This window comes from Trifolium pratense, linkage group LG7 (assembly GCF_020283565.1).
Source record: "Trifolium pratense cultivar HEN17-A07 linkage group LG7, ARS_RC_1.1, whole genome shotgun sequence".
Classification (NCBI taxonomy): Eukaryota; Viridiplantae; Streptophyta; class Magnoliopsida; order Fabales; family Fabaceae; genus Trifolium; species Trifolium pratense.
Window position 1 is genome coordinate 57787449 of NC_060065.1, and position 21870 is coordinate 57809318.

The following is a 21870-nucleotide window of genomic DNA, read 5'->3' on the forward strand; positions in this document are numbered from 1 at the left end:
ATTGTATAATCAGTTAGGTATTTGGTGTTGGTCTAATTTTATAGGGCCATCGTTTTTTCTTGTACTGTTCAGTATTTTGATTGGGCGGAGTACTACAAGTACTGTTCCTATTGGAGTGAGTTGAGTACATCTTGTACTCTCTCCGTTTATTAATATATATATAAATTATCTTCTCTGTTCAAAAAAAAAAATCAATGTAATACGAATAACTACATTACAAATTAAAGTTTTTCTTCCCGGACTTTGTATATTTTATTGCATCTTGGTCTTTTAAAAAATTAAAATTTTAGAACAAAAATAAAAAGTTAGAAGACCTAATGATTAGGGACGGAGTGAGTGACTGACCTATGAACATGTAACAAAAAATCATCATCCGACTTCTACTAATTAATTAATTAATCAATTTTCATTCAAAAGTTAAACAACTTGCAGCAGAGCATAATGCAGAAGAGCAAAATGTCACTATTTACATGAGAAATTCAAAATAAGAGAGGCTCTAATCACCACCCTAAACTACCAAGAAGAGCTTGGTTTGTGTCTAAAACTTCAACCTTGCAAAGCTACAAAGAAGAAAAACAAAACAAAATCTTGGAGATATTTATTCCACAATTTCATTTGCTCAAAGTTATTGATGCTGCATAGGGTATCTCACTCCTGCTGCCAAAGCACGTTGCTGCTCTATCTGAACATAACCATATATTAAAATTAATGATTATAATTTATGATAAAATTAACATGATTAAATTAAATGCATTGTAACATTACTTGGAAGAGTTCGTGCAATTTGTTCTTAAGATAGCAATATTCATGCTCCAGCATCTCCAACGCTCGCAAACATCTGCAATTAGTCACATATTTACGAGTTAGAACTCACTATATATATATGGATCAGAGCATCAGTTATTTAATAAACCTAAAAAATAAATTTTTGTTTACATATGATACCATATGGAATACATATGATGAAGCCATTATGAATTTTGTATCATTGTTGTATTATGAATGAATAAATGAATATGAGAGTATCATAATATCATAATTAACTCAAACTAATAATATATACTAATATATACTAATAAATTACTATAAAGTGTGTGCATTTTTAAGTGTGAAAAGGAAAGTGTGACATTGGATGGTTGCGGGGGTACAAAAAGCAAGTCTTATTCTATTGATTTCCATAAAAAAAACAGCACCGCTATTTACAACGAAACTAATTTTCACGAGAATCACGACAATACCTGCTGCACGTGCCTATTTTATTGGGTTTGTTTTCTTTTTTAATTAAATATCAAATCTTTTATTTTCAATACGCGCGATTTACTCCCATTTTCCTTATAGTTGCCGCGCTGAATCTTGGCACATACCAGTTTCATTTCTTCAATTTCAACTGTCCCCTTCCATTGTTGCTTCATATTCTCTGCTTAAACTCAGTGGTTCCATCGCCTAAACCTAAACCACCACCTCTCAAGCAAAAGTTTCTATTTTGTTTACATTTCAACTTCAACTGGATTAACAAGTAAGTATTTGTCACTGCATCTTTGCTATATTTTCAATTTACTGCTGTTTAATCAATGAAGAATGATTTCAAATACAAAACGAACATGTCGACACTAAGTAATTTTTAAAAAATACAATTCAATGTAATTATATGTGTTAATGTTGTGTCGGTGTGTCATGACGGACACCGACGTGTGTCCGATATGGAACATTGATAAGTGTTTCATAGTTTTAACCTATTAATTGTTTGATTTTCTTTTTTTGATTGAGATTAATTGTTTGGTTGATTAATTTAATCTTTAAACAATTTATTGTATTAGTGCAAGAAATATCTAAATCACCATCTCGTGAAGGAGAAAACAAAGAATCTGAAATTTATGATGATAAGTTAGATTCAAATATTGTTTGCGAAGAAGAAGCACCTAGGACTGCAATGACATTTAGTTCTGAAGAGGAAGTTACCTTGTATTATATGAATTATGCTCGACATATGGGTTTTGGAATTAGTAAAATAAGTTCGAAAAATGGAGATGAAGGAAAAAAATATTTTACTTTAGCATGTAGTCGTGCAGGAAAGTATGTGAGCAATCCCAAGAATGTTTTGAAACCAAATCCTATCACTAAAACACAATGTAAGGCAAGACTGAATGCATGTATATGCTCGGATGGAACAGTTGTTGTTTCAAGTGTTATTCTTGAGCATAATCATGAACTTAGTCCAACCAAAGCACGGTATTTTAGATGCAACAAGAATTTGGGGTCTCATATAAAAAGGAGATTAGAACTTAATGACCAGGCAGGAATCAATGTGAGCAGAAATTTTAGGTCTCTGGTTGTTGAAGCAAATGGGTACGAGAATCTAACATTTGGAGAAAGAGATTGTCGAAATTATATAGATAAGGTAAGACGTCTACGACTTGGGACAGGAGACGCTGATGCAGTACAAAACTATTTTATTAGAATGCAAAAGCAAAATAATCAGTTTTATTATGTAATGGATTTCGATGATGAAAGTCGTTTGAGAAATGTATTCTGGGCAGATGCGAGAAGTAGGGCTGCATATGAATATTTTGGTGAAGCTGTAACCTTTGACACCACTTATTTAACAAACAGATATGACATGCCTTTTGCTCCTTTTGTTGGAGTAAATCATCACGGTCAATCTGTGTTGTTGGGTTGTGCGCTATTATCAAATGAGGATGCTAAAACTTTTACTTGGTTGTTTACAACGTGGCTAGAGTGCATGCATCAACGTGCACCAAATGCCATTATTACTGACCAGGATAAAGCAATGAAAAATGCAATTGAAATTGTCTTTCCAAAAGCTCATCATCGATGGTGTTTATGGCATATAATGAAAAAGATTCCAGAAAAGTTTGGCAGGCACACATATTATGAGTCTATTAAAACACTTTTGCATGATGTTGTTTATGATTCATTGAGTAAAAGTGTTTTCATGGAGAAATGGGAAAGAATGGTTGAATCTTATGAACTACATGATAATGAATGGTTGAAAGGGTTATTTGATGAGCGGCACCGTTGGGTTCCTGTGTATGTGAAGGACACATTTTGGGCCGGGATGTCAACCACACAAAGAAGTGAAAGCATGAACTCATTTTTTGATGGGTATGTAAACTCAAAGACATCACTGAAGCAATTTGTGGAGCAATATGACAATGCATTAAAAGATAAGATTGAAAAGGAAAGCACTGCTGATTTCAATTCATTTAATAAAGTAATTCCATGTTTAAGTCATTTTGGCTTTGAGTCTCAATTTCAAAAAGCATTTACTAATGCAAAATTTAAAGAATTTCAACTAGAGGTTCCTGCTATGATGTATTGCAATACTTTGTTTGAGAAATTGGATGGTGTGAATTCAATATTTAGTGTGATGGAAAATAAGAAAGTATATGACAAAATGAAAGACATCGAGTTCAAGGTGTCATTCAATGAGAAAGATTTTGAATTACAATGTACATGTTGCTTATTTGAGTTTAAAGGTATTTTGTGTAGACACATCCTTTGTGTGCTTCAATTGTCACGTAAAACAGAGTCAGTGCCGCCTTGTTATATGTTTTCACAGTGGAGGAAGGATATAAAGCGAAAACATACACTTATTAAATGTGGTTTTGATAACTTGACTGGAAATGCTGAATTCCAGCGTGTTGGTAAGGCTTGTGATGCCTTTTACGAAGTTGCTTCTACAGAGATAAAGACCGAAGAAGAATTATTAAAAGTTATGGATTGGATCAAGGACTTGAAAATAGAGTTAACTTGTAAAAAGTCATCTCCAAGAATTAGAGAAGAAGATGGTTCAATTCCAAATCAAGTGTCTAGCATTCTTGACCCTGTAGAGGCTCGAAGAAAAGGACGTCCTCGTGAAAAAAGAAAGGCTGCTAAAGTTGATCAAATTGTGAAGAAGAAACTTGCAAAAAAGAAAACTCAAACTAGCCAAAAGAGAAAAAATTCCCAAAGTCAAGAAGAGGTGATTTATCTTACATTGATTCTTCATTCCCATTAAAAATAATACAAAAACTTTAATTTGAAACAATCCATATGAAACTGCATACTGACTATTTATGTTTTGTATTTTATATCTATAGCATGAGCATAATGATCTTTTGAGTAGTGGAAATGGTGGTATAAATAGCTTAGCTCCATTTGATTCAACTCAAGAGCAGAATGGTGATGTATATCAGGTGTAAACATAGAATATTATGCTCTATTTATATCTATTTCTTTGTTTATATTATAAATCAAATATCACTTTGTTTTCAAATGAATAACATCTATGTTTTCTCTCTTGTGTACATTTGTAGTGTGAGCAAAGGTATCTATGGAGGACTGAATATGGTACTGTATACAATTTAGCTCCCTTCAATCCAAATCAAGTACAAAATGGTGAATTAGACCAGCCGCCAACATTATGAAAACATGAATCATCGAGATATGAGAAGAATGGTTCATCCATCATCATAAAGACATGAAGTTTTATTTTTTTGTTTTCATTTGCTTATTTCATTTGTAAGGATTGTGATGTTATTGATGCTAAAAGATTTGTTATTTAATAATACAAGACTTTGGAGTAAACATTGAAGCTATTTTCAATACATTTAACATTGAAATATAACAAATGTAAACATAATCAAATTTTGTGCAACACATGAACAATTAGTTGCAGCACATACAACAACATTGTGCAACTATTCCTATACACTTTAGCCTATATTGCCTATGCCTAAAAGAGAACAAAAGCGTTCCAAACTTTCCAACCGATATTGAAAATACGATCAGATAAAAGGTTCCAAATCAGCGCCAATCCTTCTTTTTGCCGTTTGTTATACGCACAGCCCAATAACATACTAAAAGACAGGACCAGATTAGGGGGAGTAAAATTACAAGTCCCAACCATTGCATAATAATCTGGTATCAAACAGTCGCCGTACAGTTGCAGTGCAGAAACAAATGGACCCCCGATTCCGCTATGGCACCACAGAGAACACAATCAGTTTGATGTTGCCGAATAACCCTCTCCTTCCAAAGATTATCCTTGGTCTGAATTCAATTAAGTAGCAGCTGCCACGAGAATGCACAAGCCTTAGACGGAGCAGCACATTTCCACAAGTGTTTGAACACATATTCCTCATGAGGCTCACGCATACTATTATTATTAAACTTTGCAACCATCATAAGGTAAGTAGCTTTCACCGAAAATCCTTCTGTCTCCCCAACCACTGCCAAAAGTTTCCACCTCCACTTTGCTAGGAGACTTAAATTGAGCTATTTGCATAAAGCTCCAACCTTTCTTCTCTTCTATAAATTAGGGTACTCAATTTTAAAACCAATGCAAACTGAATCTGATGAAGCACAAAAAATGAACTACAAGAAAATTTATGTCAACAAATAAACTTAAAGCCTCATAAACCAAATTGGTAAAGAGAGTAAAGAAAAGTAGTACCCAGAAAAGAGAGAGATGAACAGAGATTACCAAGAAATCAAACTAATCATAGAGTAAAAATTATGGTTGTAGATCTTGAAAAATCGAGTAAGAAAATCAATATGTTGGGTTGATAAATATCAAATTAGGTTTTGAAGAAAGGAAAAGGAACAGTGAAGTTATGGTTGTTGATGGAGGAAAGGCCGCAATAATCATGAGAGAATGAGTGGGTTGCTTCCATTCCTGAATTTCACAATTTTTGCGCTTTGAGACGATAATAAGCAAAGACCAAAGATGAGGTTAAGCAGTTTGTTTCTTAACAAAAAAATATAAAATAAAGGATTCGTTGTTATCGTGAAAACATCCTTCGTAGGAATAAGCATTTTCCTAAAAAAAATTACTAGTATTTTATTTGAGAAAGTTTGAGAAAAAGAATTGTGCACGAATTTTAAGAATTAATGGAACAAACCCAGCACGGTTGTCTTGCTCAGAAGCTGCACGAAAAGCAATACAAACGCTTGTAACTCTCTTAGCACCAATGCTTGAACTGCTACCAATGAACTGATTCAAATGTATTTCAATTTTCTTATAATCAGAAAACTCCCTCTCCATTCTGCAATCACAATCACACATACTAGACGTTAACGTCACAGTATATAAGAAAAAATTAAGTCAATAAAAATTGATGTATCTGATTAAAAAAAATTACAGTAATGATCTGAGATTGTTGAGTAGTTTTTCGGACTCGTGGAAATAAATGTTGACGACTTCGGATACGAAGTTAGGGGAAGTGTGATCTTGAAGTTGTTGAAGTTGCAAAAATTGCTCATCCAAGACACCCTGGTGGAAGAGGAAGGCGAGGAGGCGATTCATGTCGGCCCACAAGAGGTCCGCGCCGAAACCAAGCATCCACAGTGAGAGACCCGTTTTGTCTAACTGAGGATGATCAAAACAAATTATGCTTAAAGACAGTTCAAAATTCAACTGACAAAACACAAAGGTTAATTTGTTTGTTTTTCTTCTCTGTTTTGGCTTTTGTGTTACTCCAGCTTCTGTTGTTGTCGCGGGAGTGTCACTGCTATTTAAAGCCTTCCACAAACGACTAAGGACCCTTTTCACGCAAATAAAGGATTAAGTAATAAGGACCCCACCCATCAATATTCTTCTTCTATCCTTTCAACAAATTTAATTTCTTTGTTACACATTATATTAGTATTTTATCTTAGGCTATAGCCATAGGATCTTGCTAATACTATAAAAGACTACTCCTAAAGGATTTGACAAAACAAACACTTGTAGCGTTTTTAATTTTAAAATTGTTAATGGGATTTAGGGTCGTCCTAATTATTTAGAGATTCGATTTAAATATTAAAAATTGAACTCTATTAAAAAAAAAATTAAAAAGAATCATCCTCTATTTATAAGTAACATAAAAAATATCAATAATAAATTTGTCTAAGGGGTAATGGTCTTGATCGCCTTAAACATATGATCATGGGTTCTATTTAATGGTCCATGAGTATGGAGAAAATTCTTTTAAGATAGGAGAAAATTTATAATCAAGAAACATTTAATTATTATTTTTTTACTTGATCAGGTCTTTTTTTTTTACTAAACATATTATATTTTATGAACATTGATAATATAACTATTATTATATGACCTCAAAATTAATCTGTTGAGTATATATGATATTTTATAAACACTAACAATATATAACTATTATTATATGACCTCAAAAATTTGAGTTGAGACTCCCAAAATTTTGATGCCCGATGTCGTCGCTCACCCTGCACCCCATAGGGGCCGAACCTATTGAGATTAGACAAATTGAAATTCGAAAGACCACACTAAACCACATGACTACTTTTTGTCCTTTATAAGTTATCTATTATGTATTTATTGTTCTATTCCATAATGTTTTGTTCGGTACTTAATTTTTGCAAAATAAAAAATGGATCCTAAGGGATCACTCATTTTAGGACGGAGGAAGTACTTACATATAAATGAAGGATAAACAAACAATAACTCAAATTATAACGGTGTTCGGTGTTTGTCTTTGTGTATGTGTTTCACTAGATTTCCCACCCGTGCGACGCACGGGGAAGAATTTGTTTATATGATATGGTTTTATATTTCGTTTGTTAGTACAACCAATAAATAATTTCACATAATATTTTGATATCATTATAAATTAAACTAAATATAATACGATATTGTCATTAGATTAGAAGGATAATCATTATACAACTCATTCAAATATGTAAGTCATCCATAAGGTTGATTGAAAATTAGACTAATAACAACATAATAAAACATCACGTGGTTCTTAAAATATAAGCTACGTTAATCAAATGATCAAGGCAAACATTAACTCATCATTTTCATGCCCAATTGAATAAAACAAATGTGTGTATAAGTAGAGATCTCAAATTAATGGGTTGAGCCAAATTAATAATAGCACTCACAGGTTCGTTACAAACATTAGTTCATCATTTCTCTACCCGATTGAAGAAAAAATGTGCGTATAAGTAGATATCTCAAGCTAATGGGTTGAGCCAAATCAATAGTTTCATAGGAGAAGCTTGTAACTAGATATGGGTAGTTATTATTGATAAGGAGAGAGGTATGGTAATAAATGGAAGAAAATGGTGAATGAAAGGAAGGCGTGCAAATGAGGAGGGTGGAAATCAAGGTGAATGTGGGGTAACTAGGAGACCAAAACGTGTTCTGACGACTCACCCTTCCTTCCCCTCAGTCAGTAGTATTGTGGCGTGCGCCTCAGTCACCTTTACAATATGGTGCGCTACCTACCTAGCTGCTGTGTTGTGTGCTGTGCGGCCTTCAGCCCTCATTCCCACACGACAACTGCCTGCACCTCCTAACTTGTCAGTCACCCCACCTATTATTCCACATCTCTACTACTAGTAATAGGGGTGATCGTATCCAAACCAATCTAAAAGTAAAACCGCAAACCGAACCAATTCAAATTGAAACCGCAAAAAATCACATTTAGTTTTAACTGCACGGATCATTTTTCTTCCAAACTGCACGGTTTGGTTTGGTTTGCGATTTTCATTTTAGAAAACCGAACCAAACAAACCGCAATACTTAACTTAGCTCTATCAACTATTATCAATCAACACAAATTGAGTCCATAAAATAATAGGCAGTCAAAACATATCATTTCACGCGATCTAGAACTATACTGTTGGTATTAAAAATAAGTTATTATGTATATGCATTTCTGTATATGCATATTGTATCATGTAAACAATAAATTAAAATTTTCTATGTTTATCTTGTAACAAGTTGAAAATATTGTAATATTTTTTATATCGTGATAAACCGCACAAACCGAATTAACCCTAACCGCATTGGTTTGGTTTGGATGACTTTTTAAAAACTAACTGAACCAAACCGAACCACATGTATTTTTATCTCGTGGTTAGGATGATTTATCTTGACTACATGATAAATTTTATCTTTACTTTTATAATAAATAAATTTAACAAGTGTTCGGAAGACTATTTAGCATGATTGTATAATAAATAAAAAACCCTAAGACCATGAGCAATGGTAGTGTTGAAAGTGGGGTTCAACTACCAAACATGCTCCAATGGGTGTTTAATTAAGTGTTGAATATGAGATGGACGTGAGTGAAGATGAATATCTTCAACACAGTTGAAACTGAACAGCAGGACGAGCATGGGGACACGCGGCAGGCTTTCACTGGCTTGCAGCTAGCGCGTGTACACCACTCGCTGGGGGGGGGGGGAGAGTGGCTGGTGTCACATGCGGAGAGAGATTGTAAAGTTGATAAGTTCCAGCCACGTGGCTAGCTGCTATTGGCTGGCAGAATTTTTATCCATTTAATACTTTGAACTCAATTATTTCGTTGCAAATTAATTTTTTTTAATTTTTTTTTTACCAAAATTCATGATTTTTTTTGTCTATAAATAGAGACTTGGTTCATTTTATTTGGACACAGAAAAAAAATTGATTTTTTCACTATATTAATCTTATTATTATCTATCTATTAGTGTTAATCTTGAAGTATTAGTCTTTTTTTGGTGAAATAGATCCCAATAACCATTTCAACAGCCAAAATTCTTCTAATTTGTATCGTACTAATTATTATGTTGCTTGTATGTTGCATTGCATTTTAAATTATTTGTATCGTACTAATTATGTTGCTTGTGTGTTGCATTGCATTTTAAATTATTTGTATCGCACTAATTACGTTACTTGTGTGTTGTATTTTAAATTAAGTTAAGATGATTTGTATCGTATAAATTATTTAAATAAATTTTGATTTTATTACAAAAAACTAAAAAATAAATCGTTAAGTGTTAATTATTTTAATTTAATTTTAATCGATAATTGTAATTTTATGTAATCATAAAAACAAAAATATAAATTTAAATAAGAATATGAAATAAAAAGTGGTGGGGTAGAGAAAGTGGTGGAGTAGAGTGTTGAATGAAAAAATTATTGGAGAGGGTAAAAGTTGAATGAGTGTTGAATGAGTAGGTGGAAGAAAGAGAAGATGGTGTGGAGTGAAAAAGGTGGTGTTGAGTGTTGAGACCATTGTGGATGGTCTAAGTAGGGTTTGGAGTAGTAGTACTATTTACTTTTTCTCATCGGCTTTTCCGAGAAAAATAAAGAAACACCTTGTTCTGTTCCGGTGCTGGAAATGGAATGGTGCTTGTCTTGGGGCGCAGCGAGGTGGTGGTATAGCATAGTATAGTGAAAAGTTTATTTTAGTTTAGCCAAAGCTTGTCACGTGGAACCGTGGTTTATACTTTGTACTGGTACTAGTATTAGTATATCTATGAGACGATAAAATATTTGTCTTTTTCAAGTACTACCACAATTTTAAAATAAACGGTAAACTTGCAAAGCATGATGACGGGTATACTTTTCAATCCATCATCACATAAACCTCAAACTGGAACCAAACTTCACATGCTGGGAAATTAATTAATTAATTAAATTAAAAGGCCATGCCAATTTGTTTTCTAATGTATATAAATGTTTATAGTAACTTGAAAGGAACTTATACTTTGGGACACTATTTTGTCAAATTGGTCGTTATGTACTTACAGACAAAGGGAGTACATATTTTAATGTGTCCATATATAAATGAAAGCAGAGCGTGCTTTGTATTTACGTCAGCACACGTCTGATTAAAGCAACACAGAAATTTATCAAAAGTTTATCTACTAAACATATGAAATGTAACATATGGTCTTAGGAGGAAATGCTTCCATAAACAAAATATATATAGTGTTAAAATTAGTGGGAAGAAGAAGAACTTTTTGAGGCGACCATACCAAGGACATTTACATACATACCAATGACAATGTGAATGTGATAGCTAAAAAAGTAAAATAAAACACATACTCCTATAGTACCTAGTCCATAAACTTCTTAACCATATATGTTTTTTTTTTTTTTAATCTCCCGTGCCTATTTACAGTGACCATTATTCCATTCCAACATCCAATGCCTTTTTGTCTGTACCCGTATGATTATTGTTTCATTCTAGTTTTCGTTTCGAAATTGCAAATTATCACTTCTTGTCTTATTGGACCTTAAACAAACTTCAAAGAAATCCCACCATTAATTTTAGGGTCCGTCTAACATCTGGCTTAAAGACACATGTTAAAGAATAGTATAAAGAAAATGTTAGTATTAATTTTAGGGTTCATATATTGATGCATTATTAAATGTAATTTTCTAATTTTAAAGCACATGTTAACTATTAATATGAAAATACAACAATTTAATTTTTGAAAAGTTGAATGTAAATTTTTTTAGATAAATTTATATGTTAAATAGTTTATTATGTGCCCTAATATTTGCCTTAATTTTTTTAAATTGGATCTCCCGCACAAAAGAACCTTATATTTAGGGACATAGCTATCAATAGTAAAGAAATTAGGGTTGGAAGAGGTCTAAAAGAGAGGGGGAAACATGTAGCATCCAATGGTTGAAATTAGCGCATAATCAAAATTCACCAGTAGTTTGTATTAAAGATAAAGACTAGAGATGTAATTGTGAAATTAAATTTTATTTAGTCTATTTGATTACTCCTGGCCCAATTTTAAAATGAGTGTCGTTCTGAAAGCATCTTATGCATTTCGGAACTAAGATGGCTATTTGAGGTCTAAATGATGTCTTGCAAAGTGTAGCAGGATGGTAGACCAAGAAAGGGAAAATATATGCATTAACAATTGTATTGTTAATCCTTATTTCAGTATGTAAAATTTAGTTCATGGATTACTTGTTTCATAAGAATAAAATAGGTTATTGGAGAAAAAAAGAAGAAGAGGTTACTGGAAAATAAAATTCTTTGAAATTAAAGAATATTTTAAGAATGATGTCATTAAATAGATTGGAATCAATTGAGTTTTTCTTATATTTATTTTAAGAGTAATTTTATTTGAGAAAAGCCAAATGATGAAGCATTGAAAGAAAACTAATTTCACTTTAAAAAAAAGTCAAATGAACCACATGATTTTGTATACATTGCTTGATTTTACATGGAAACAAATTGATAAAAATGGTGAATCATTAGGAATGTACAAATTTATATTATAATTTATAAGGTGAATGTTTAATCACAAATGCTAATCATTAGAAATTATTGAAGAAATTGATTTCACATTAAATATTCAATACAAAGATGAAATGCTAATTTGCAGATACAGGTGCAAAGTTTTTTCATGTTGATTTCACATTAAATGTTTAGTCATGAGATTATCAGTTACATATGTTGTTTGTATTTTTGGAGCAGTGTTTTTTGGAGTAAATCTTTTGATGCATGTTTTTTGTCAATGAGTCTTTCAAGTTTATGAATATTTCATGTAAGGACTAAATTTATAGTAAGTTGTTAAAATATAAAGAATTATTTGATAAATTTGTCAATGTAGTGATTAAGCATTTCATAACTAGTCAATTACCATGAATAGTTAATTATCGATCATAACATTATTATATAGACTAAGCAAAACATTGATCCAGATATATAGCTGTAATATTTTTACAAACTTAGCACAAAATGTTACTTAACAAACATATTCATGCATCTGATAGCATAGATTGCCTTATAACTCTAATAACATCTGTGAGAGACACAACACCTACAAGCAAACCCTCTTGATCAACCACCCAGATTCGATGAACATGTTTTGTGACCGCCTTGTCAATTACCTCGGATAAAGTAGATTCAGCATAGCATGTTACAAGCTCCCTTCTAGAGCTACTAATATCATTCTGTGTTTCTGATGTTGTGTACAATGGACTTGTTGCAATTTGTTCAGTGAATGCAAGTGCACTTATTCCCAACCATGATTTCAATGTGTTTATGTAGCATCCTCTTAAATCAGTTGCAGAAAATGTACCTATAAGTTTCCTGCATCTTCCCTGCAACCATATCTTTGCATTAATTAAGGGATCAATAATTCCAATGTTTGTATTATACTTCTTCCATTCCAAAATATAAGAAAAAACTGGTCAACAAAAAGTAGTAAACTAACTAATCCTAACATCTGTGTAGGACCACAGACACTTCAGATTGAAAATGTGTCTGGTATCTGCATGACATGTGATTAAATTCAATACTGCAATTTTTAAAATTATTACTGTGTCGACGTGTCAGTGTTATGTATAGTGTCGGTGTATATATGTACTTCATAGATCATAACTAACATAAGGAAAAAAATTAATGAGAATGAGAAGACTTGCATTGATAAGTTGCTTGTGATCATCATCACCAACATCAGAAGCTCTAACAATAGGAAGAGCATTTAACATAGCAGCCTTCAAGCATTTGATAGCATCAATGAGTTTGGTACGATCCGTGATGGCATAAATCCTCTCATTGATAGCTCCCAAATCTTGAACAGAACGTGAATGCAGAGTACTATGTAGTTCACTGTCATGTTCTTTCAAGAACCTAAGCACATCCATTTGAGTTAGCATTTGGTAGCTTGAAGATGATTCAACAAGTTCAACTCCAGCTGATACATTCTCTATTTGACTGTCAGTTGGTACCATAGCTCGATGCACGCCTTTGCTCAACACTTCCATACAATCTAACAGGCTAACACACCATACCATCCATGCAGCCATAATATAATCATCAAATATATCATCGTATAATAAAAAAGTCTATGTTACAATGTTAATGATAAAGTCAAAGGCATTAATTAAGAAGTATACATGATTGATGATTTTGTTATGTTAGTTAAATAGTAACATTTGATCAATTGGTGTTGTTTATTGTACATATATGTTGGGTTTTAAGTTTCAGTGGTAATGTCCCATATTCGACTATAAACGAGAAGAATTTTAAATTTATAAGTGAGGTTACTCGTTAACCTAATAGTTTAGAGTTCTAGGTGGAGATGAATTTGACTTGGGTTGTTTGGATTAGCTTATTTTTGAGCTTATGCAATAAAATCTTATTTATTTAGATTAGATTATTTTTGAGTTGCGAGTGGAAATTTATAAGTTAAAATAAAATTTTATTTATAATAAAATTTTATTTATTTGCATAAGTTGTTTTTGCATAAGCTCAAAAATAAGTTAAAAATAAGTTAATTCGAACTGCCCTTGTTGTTTCTCAGGAGCTCCCCGACTCTCCAACAAGCAGTATCCCCCAACAAGCATTTAATAAATGGTAGATATTTGCGACTATTAACCCTTAGGTCTATTATTCATCATTAGGTAGAGATTTCTATGTCAAAAAACATATGGTAAGACACATTTTTTTGTAAGTAGCCTAGTGGCTAGAGGGTTTGGCCTAATTCATGTATATTAGATAAAATATTTCTACCAACTGAACTATGCTTAATTAAACACTATATAGATTTCAGTTATCTGATTAGTCTCGAATTTGGTTTACCAAAAAAGTTTTAAGTTTAACCAACCTGGTATTAGGATTGAGAGTCCACAAGCTAAGTCCTTCAAAGGAATGACCAATGATGGAAGAAACAGGAACAGACATCCTTTGATCAAGATCTTCTGTAACATCATCACCACCACTTAAATGATCTTCACCAGCTATATGTGCCACAATATCAAGCATAGTAACCATCCCTATATAATGCTTCCTTACTGTCCCTGTTTGTTTATCAGACTCAACAATCATAGACCCTCCTGCTCCAATCCACTGACCGGGCGGCGCAGCCACCGGAACAGCCACTACCTTGTTTGCTACAAGTGTATTCATTGTTTGTCCTAGTGAAGCTGTATATGGTACTTCAACTAGTCTTTTCTTATTCACCATTAAATCTTTTACCTTCTTTTCCTTTAGATTCATACTCTCACTACTTTGCATTTGTAATGTGTTAGTGTGATCATATTTCATCTGATTCTGCATGTTTCTGATTTTTCTTGGCTTATTATGTAAAATTAATATAGGCTTCTTGATGGAAAAGTTGTTGCTATAGTGGGAAAATATAGAGCTAGCTAGCATAAGCATCAAAGTATATGAAAAATATATATTAAGAAGTGCTTATTACTACTTAGGATATGTTCGATTGCTTTATTTTTAAATTTTTTTTCCTTTTGTTGAGTGATACTATACATTATATTATTTGATACGTGTAGTCTTGTGAGAATTGAAATATTGAGTATGCATGTTCTGCTCTTGCCACCTATATTTTGTCAACTATAGATGACACATCAAGGGTTCATATATTGGTGACACATTTACACTACAATTTTATATAATTCTTAACACTGTATTTTATATTGGTCCGTTTGATTGACAAAAATAAGAACCGGATAAAATGGTAAGGGACAAACTTTCTTTATAACAATATAGAATTTGATAAAAATTAAGGAAATGTATAAAACATAATGAATTAAACTAATACTAAATTTAAAGGGTCATTGACTTAAGCCCAATAACTTATCATCTAACAATTATTTTAAGTGAATTAAAATTTCATTTGCCTTATGAACATAAGGTAAATGACAATTGAAAAACTTGATTAACACCTTTGTAAATTCTCAACCACCAGCAGAAAAGGATAAACATTGGGACAAAGATGACCACAAGCCATCACCGGAGTAGTTAGCTAGCGTACCAACTAGCTTATTTACTATTCTCTCTGTTCCATAATAATAGTTCATAATTGCAAAATATATTTGCCTAGTTAATTACCAAATTTGAGTATTTATCTAGGTCTCACGTGTACACAATACACATCACTCATTTATTATTTTTTAATAATAGTACTTAATAAGTACTCAATCCCTCCAACCCAGCACTTCTTAAAAAGCTCTAAATCGGTCTCACTAATAATTTTATATCTCATTAATAATACTACATCTTTATAAGTATGTCCCACAAAAATATATTATAATGAGAGAGAGTATACCTATTTGAGAAGCAGTACCTGTTAGGTACTTAATGTGTTTTGCTCCAATGATAGTACCTAATAAATACCTATATAAGTACCTAATAGGTACTACCATTGGAGATGTTCTTTGAATTTAACTTTCTTTTTAATTGTACCCTCTAATTACTACAATTCACACAACTTTCACCAAGTAATAATAAAGATAAATTAATAAAATTATTATTCTTTGTCCTTCATTTATCATTTTTACTTAATGAAAATGTTAAACAGTGCCTCCGAGGCACTAATTAAGCACATTAACATGGAAGTTTTGCCTCGAAATTTGTGCATTTAACACATTAAAAATATAAAAAGTCATATTTTACGCATTAACTTTATATTTAATTTTTCTTTTTTAGTATGATTTAACAAGTACTTCCTCCGTCCCCAAATATAAGGAAAAATTGGTCAATGAAAATTAATGTATTTAGTTAAAAATTTGGACTAATTACATACATCAACTTTCGTTGACCTATTTTCTCTTATAATTCGGGACGGAGAGAGTATCACGGGGACACTGTTTAGCGCAACACTTTACTTAATAGTACTCCTATAGTATGCTACAAGTTCATCGATCTCCTATCAGAGTGTTTTTATGAATGATAGCCGTTGCATTCATTCAATCAAATTTTGAAGTGTAAAATCCCGTGAAACACATAAATGAGCAAATTCTACCTTATTTATGATGTCTATGTCTTTTCTCGTGAGCACACTTACTCCACCCAATGCACAACACCAACTCACTCACCCCATTCATTAATTACAACCCCCTCTATAAATAATATTTGTCACATGATCAAATCAAATCACTCACACAACACAAACTCTAAATTCAAAATATGACTAGTACCAATTGGCCCCTTCCTCTACATCTACATCAAAAACTACTACTAGTACTAGTATGTTTCACTATGTTGTTATTTTTGTCGGATTTAGTAATGTCTTTCACGGTTGAGGTTTCTGATTCCAATACCTCCACCGTTCCTTCTAGTTCCACACCACTAATAGATGGCATTTCCACCAAGCAAGATAATGCTAGAACTGATACTCGCGAACAACAAGCGATTTATGATATCATGAAAGCGACGGGCAATGATTGGGCCATTGACATCCCTGATGTTTGTCGCGGTCGATGGCATGGCATTGAGTGCATGCCAGACAAGGACAATGTTTACCACATTGTCTCCCTCTCCTTTGGTGCTCTCTCTGATGATACCGCATTTCCCACATGTGATCCCACAAGTTCCACTATTTCACCCTCCATCATAAACCTTCCTCATCTTAAAACCCTCTTCTTTTATCGTTGTTTTAGTTACAATCCTCACCCTATACCATCTTTTTTGGGCCAATTGGGCCCTTCATTGCAAACTCTCGTTCTCAGAGAAAATGGCCATGTAGGTCCAATTCCTAATGAATTGGGTAATCTCACCCGTCTTAAAGTACTTGATCTTCATAAAAATAATCTCAACGGTTCAATACCAGTTTCATTGAACCGCATAACCGGTCTAAGGTCGTTGGATTTGAGTGTTAATAGGTTAACCGGTTCCATACCTGGTTTGACTTTTCCAAACTTAAATGTATTGGACCTGAACCAAAATCGTCTAACGGGCACAATCCCCTCTACTCTTTGGGATTGTCACTCTTTGATTAAACTAGACTTCAGTCGCAATAGGCTTTCGGGCCCAATTCCAGATAAACTAACAGGCCTAAATGACCTTATGCTAATGGATTTAAGCTTCAACCGTATACAAGGCCCATTTCCAAAGTCACTAAAAAGTTTGAGTTCCCTTCAGGCCCTGATTCTTAAAGGAAACCCAATGGGCTCAACAATAGTACCCGACGATGGGTTTGATGGCATGAAGGGTTTAATGATCTTAGTTATGTCAAATACGAATTTACACGGCTCAATTCCAGAATCGTTGGGAAAATTAACGAACCTCCGTGTGCTTCATCTTGATGGGAACCACTTCAACGGGTCGATCCCGAAAAGCTTTCGGAATTTGAGAAGCCTTAGTGAACTAAGGCTCAATGACAATGGCCTAATTGGGCCAGTCCCATTTGAAAGAGAAATGGTTTGGAGAATGAAAAGGAAACTAAAACTTTCTAACAATTTAGGGCTTTGTTATGATGCAAGTAGTGGTCTTGGAGATAGTGTGGACTTTGATTTTGGCATTGGTTTGTGTGAGAGTTCAAGTCCAGGTTCAGGTAGAACAGTGCAACATGTTTCAGATAGAGAAAAGCCCGGCCCAAAGACGACATTAATGGATGATGTTTCAATCTCATCGGATGCCTCATTTACAAGGTCAATGAGATTGGCTACTTTTGTACTCTTTACATTAATTTTCTTGTAAGTAAGGTATATTCATTTATAGCACATTAGCATAGGAAAAGAATCTAAGAAAGACCTTGTAATGTTACTGCCAATAAGTTGGAAAATAGTTGTTGTCACCATTAATTAGATACAATGTCTCATAAATAAGATAATTAAACCAACTGATCGATAAAGGTTAAATTTATCTGAAGAAGCTAGACTTCCGCAACGTGATGACCAGAACAAATTTTAGTTGTCTGAAAGAGATATTCATATTTAGTGTCTAACATGTCTCGAATAAGTGTCTCATGAGAGAGAGAGTTTTGGATGGTTAATTATGTGCATAGGTTTTTTTTTTTGGTACAATTATGTGCATAGGTTTACTTGTTCTGAATTTGGCATCTTTTATTCTTCTTCTTTTCTGCTAATTTTGGCTTCTCTTGTGCCAATTATATTTCTAATTTTTCATATAATTTGGCTCTTTAAAACTTCAAATTTCATGCTGATTTTAATGAAAAACAGATTGTAAGTAAAGTTTGTTCTTAGAAAAGACAAAACTTACCTACCATATCATGGATGATGTAGATGTTCTCTAAATATGTTGATAATTACTGATAGCTGCCCTTTCATTGCACCATTCATCACATTTATGTATCAATCATAGTTTGTGTATCCAAATCTGCAATTATCATGCTTAAAAAGATATGTTGGCTGGTGCTTGAATTTTCATACTGCATTGTGATTAGAAAATTCATCAAAAAAAATTGGTCACCAAATTTTGATCCCCTATTAAAAATGTATATTTGATGTTCCTTTTTCTTCTTTTTGGGGCTCCAAGTGCTTGCAATCTTGAATTAGACTGCAAATCTTTTGTACAGCACCTTGAAAAATGACTTTACTATTATTCAAGTGTTATACTGAAGTATTGTCAAAAAAAAAAAGTGTTATACTGAAGTAGTAATCTGTTTCCCCGCCATATTGAGAATGAATTAAATTATATATTGGTGTAATATTTGGTGTAATATTTGTCAACTAGGCCCTTTTTCCTATAGACTTTCAGAACTAATCGAGGAATTTTCAATTTAAATCTTATTTTCGGTTTAAAATTAAACTATTTAAAGTCTTTATAATCGGTGTTCTCGTGAACTTAGCTCAGTTGGTAGGGACATCGCACTATATGTACAGGAGTCAGAGTTCGACACTCCACTTATTCACCTCTAAGGTGAAATTTCTAGTCACTAGACTATAATTGACCAAAAATAAAAATCTTATTTAATTCCACCAGCTAGGTGGGACGTTAAAACACCCGATCCCATTCCGAGCACGATATGTGGAATCGTCTTGCGTCATATGTAATGAAATTGTTCGGGAGACATGGTAAAAGCCCGGTGAAGAAATGAAAAAGAATCTGATAGACAAGAAAGAATCGAAAAGAAAGAATCGAAAGCAGTCTTTTTAGCAAAGTATTCTTCATTGCATTGGAATAAACCATTCATTTAATCCCTAAAATATATAAATATAATAAATGGTCAAAGTATATGCAAAATATAATATATATTGCCCCTCATAAACCATCAAATAATTAAACAGAAAGATAGATTAGAAACAAGGTTTTGAGATGCTGTTTATTTATAACTAAACTTTTTTAAGCATATGGCTACATGGGTAATGATTGTATCAAGAGCATTCAAAAATCAGAAGAACCATGTCTCCATACTATAAACCATTGGAGTTAGCTAGAAAGCAACCTTAGAAATGAGATGGATGTTAGAATTAGTTAGAACTTGTTATAGGTAGTAACAAGTTGATTAGTACTAATTAGAAGTTAGTTAAGATTAGTAGCTTAGTTAATGTCACTATTGAATAACAATTATTGATTTGAAATCAGGCTATTGTATATAATTTTGTACGTCAATTTTAGATCAGATAGTTAAGAAAAAAAAATTGTGTGACGCGGTTAGTGCATAAAATCTAAATATTAATTCTAAGTAAGCAATCATTCTCTGAATTTATCTTTCTTTTTGGTGAACTCTACTAATATATGTAGAGTACTTGTAGCCAAATGATTATTATCACTCAGGGAAAACTGTACTTTTAACTAAGATAATTTTTTAAGGGCTTAATCATTAGTGAAACATTTGGTTTTGATCCTTGGGGTATAATTATTGTGTTGATGGAGAATTATAAAACAAATAATTTCAACATGACTTAGAGGACAACCACTTCCTAACCTGACATCAATCATTCGATCATGATAGCCTTACCTAATGAGGAAAACTATATAATACTACTATTGTACTGATATTATATTAATGTAAATATATTGATAAATGCTATTTGAACACTAAGGTGTAAGGTCATTTTGTCTTAGGCTATGCTATACGCCTACACTATACCGCTATAGTATATCATTCTCTCACTCAAAATTTTCTTTAATAGATAAAAATTTATTTTGGTTCTTCACAATTTATTGTTGGTCAAATTCAATCTCTCATAAAAAATAATATTCAAATTGGTCATTTGCATTTTTATACACGGACAAATTTGTTCAGTATGAAAATGGGAAAAACCAATTTATGCATTTTTGTCATTGAATTGGATCACAATAATATTACAAGGATGAATATGTATCATTATAGTAAAAAAATATCATATTATTGTATGATAAGTCACACCTTCCATTCAACAAAGCCTGCAAAAACAAGTCTAATTATTTTCGAAATCTTATATAAACTAAGGTGAATATTTCAATATTGTGAAGTTTATAATGAAGTAAGTAACAGTCTTCATAGATAAAATTTAATATCATAATATATTTTTATATTAAATAAAATATCATTTTTAAGTAGTATATCTCAAATGATAGCTAGTTATCAAGGACATTATTGGAGTGGTCGGGGTTTGAATCCCGGATTCCACATTTCTCCACATTTAAATGTGTGAGAGTCGCTGTTTCCCATGTAGCCCCTTAGTTGAGGAGTCACTTTGCAACCTAAATGTACTTGGTTCGAAACTTGGCATTAGCAAAAAAAAATGTGTGAGAGTCTGGTCACTACTAGGCTACTTGACAAAAAAAAATCATTTTTAAATACACTTACTTATAGAGTATTGTATCCAACAAAACATCATAGATACCAAAAGATTTACCTTCTCCCTCTATTTATCATTTAGAGATGCAAATAAGAATCCCATCTCTCAACACTTGTTCGGTATATATATTTTTTCATATAATTAAAAGGAATAAAATCCTAAGACTAAGACTGAACAATTTTGCTGTTTGGAAGATAATTTAAAATATATCATTTTTTCCCATTTCATCTTCTAGTACCTTGATAGCAACATATTTGTTGGCCACTTATTTTTATTTTTGGTAGTAGTGAGGAAGGCCTACCACTAGAGCTTAATAAAATTTAATTACATCAAAAAAGTTAAACTAAGCAACCGTTAGAAAAGCTATTTTCTTTTTAAAATAATTGAAGAAGTTGAGGTCTTTGTAGCTTGTGAAAAGAAAAAGTTAACAAGTGTTATTAAAGTTTTCAACATCAATGAATATGTTAATCCAAAACATATGTTTAGTTAATCTTTTTCATTCACTAACAAGTAACAACATGAGTGTGCCATAATTAACTTAATTTCCGTCTCTATATGCTTACGCATCAAAACGAAAGTGCAAAACAAAGACAAAATATGTACCATTTGAAGGTATC

The 21870-nt window shown here is 32.4% G+C and overlaps 4 protein-coding genes across 5 annotated transcripts; 2 read left to right on the forward strand and 2 right to left on the reverse strand.

Moving 5' to 3' along the window:
* Positions 1-470: 470 nt before the first annotated feature.
* LOC123899784 (pseudo histidine-containing phosphotransfer protein 6) lies at positions 471-6492 on the reverse strand. The gene is made up of 4 exons (XM_045951003.1): positions 6144-6492; positions 5904-6047; positions 766-838; positions 471-682 (listed from the first exon to the last, which is right to left on the reverse strand). Exons 1-4 carry the CDS (start codon positions 6341-6343, stop codon positions 626-628), a joined length of 474 nt encoding a protein of 157 aa, XP_045806959.1. The 5' UTR covers positions 6344-6492; the 3' UTR covers positions 471-625.
* Positions 1185-5308, forward strand: LOC123899783 (protein FAR-RED IMPAIRED RESPONSE 1). 2 transcript variants are annotated; one of them, XM_045951002.1, is made up of 4 exons: positions 1193-1516; positions 3498-3982; positions 4101-4196; positions 4317-4442. In XM_045951002.1, the coding sequence occupies exons 2-4, from the start codon at positions 3569-3571 to the stop codon at positions 4425-4427; spliced, it is 621 nt and encodes a 206-aa protein (XP_045806958.1). In that variant the 5' UTR covers positions 1193-1516; positions 3498-3568; the 3' UTR covers positions 4428-4442. The 2 variants fall into 2 exon arrangements, with proteins under 2 accessions (XP_045806957.1, XP_045806958.1); XM_045951001.1 differs by lacking the exons at positions 3498-3982; positions 4101-4196; positions 4317-4442 and adding exons at positions 1818-3335; positions 4589-5308 and having other exon boundaries at positions 1185-1516.
* Positions 6493-12512: 6020 nt separating the features above from the next.
* On the reverse strand, positions 12513-14893 carry LOC123899785 (SNF1-related protein kinase regulatory subunit gamma-like PV42a). The gene is made up of 3 exons (XM_045951004.1): positions 14374-14893; positions 13151-13544; positions 12513-12865 (listed from the first exon to the last, which is right to left on the reverse strand). Exons 1-3 carry the CDS (start codon positions 14823-14825, stop codon positions 12521-12523), a joined length of 1191 nt encoding a protein of 396 aa, XP_045806960.1. The 5' UTR covers positions 14826-14893; the 3' UTR covers positions 12513-12520.
* A 1768-nt stretch (positions 14894-16661) lies between these two features.
* On the forward strand, positions 16662-18551 carry LOC123899787 (protein TOO MANY MOUTHS). The gene has a single exon (XM_045951005.1). It carries the CDS (start codon positions 16692-16694, stop codon positions 18201-18203), a length of 1512 nt encoding a protein of 503 aa, XP_045806961.1. The 5' UTR covers positions 16662-16691; the 3' UTR covers positions 18204-18551.
* Positions 18552-21870: the final 3319 nt, after the last annotated feature.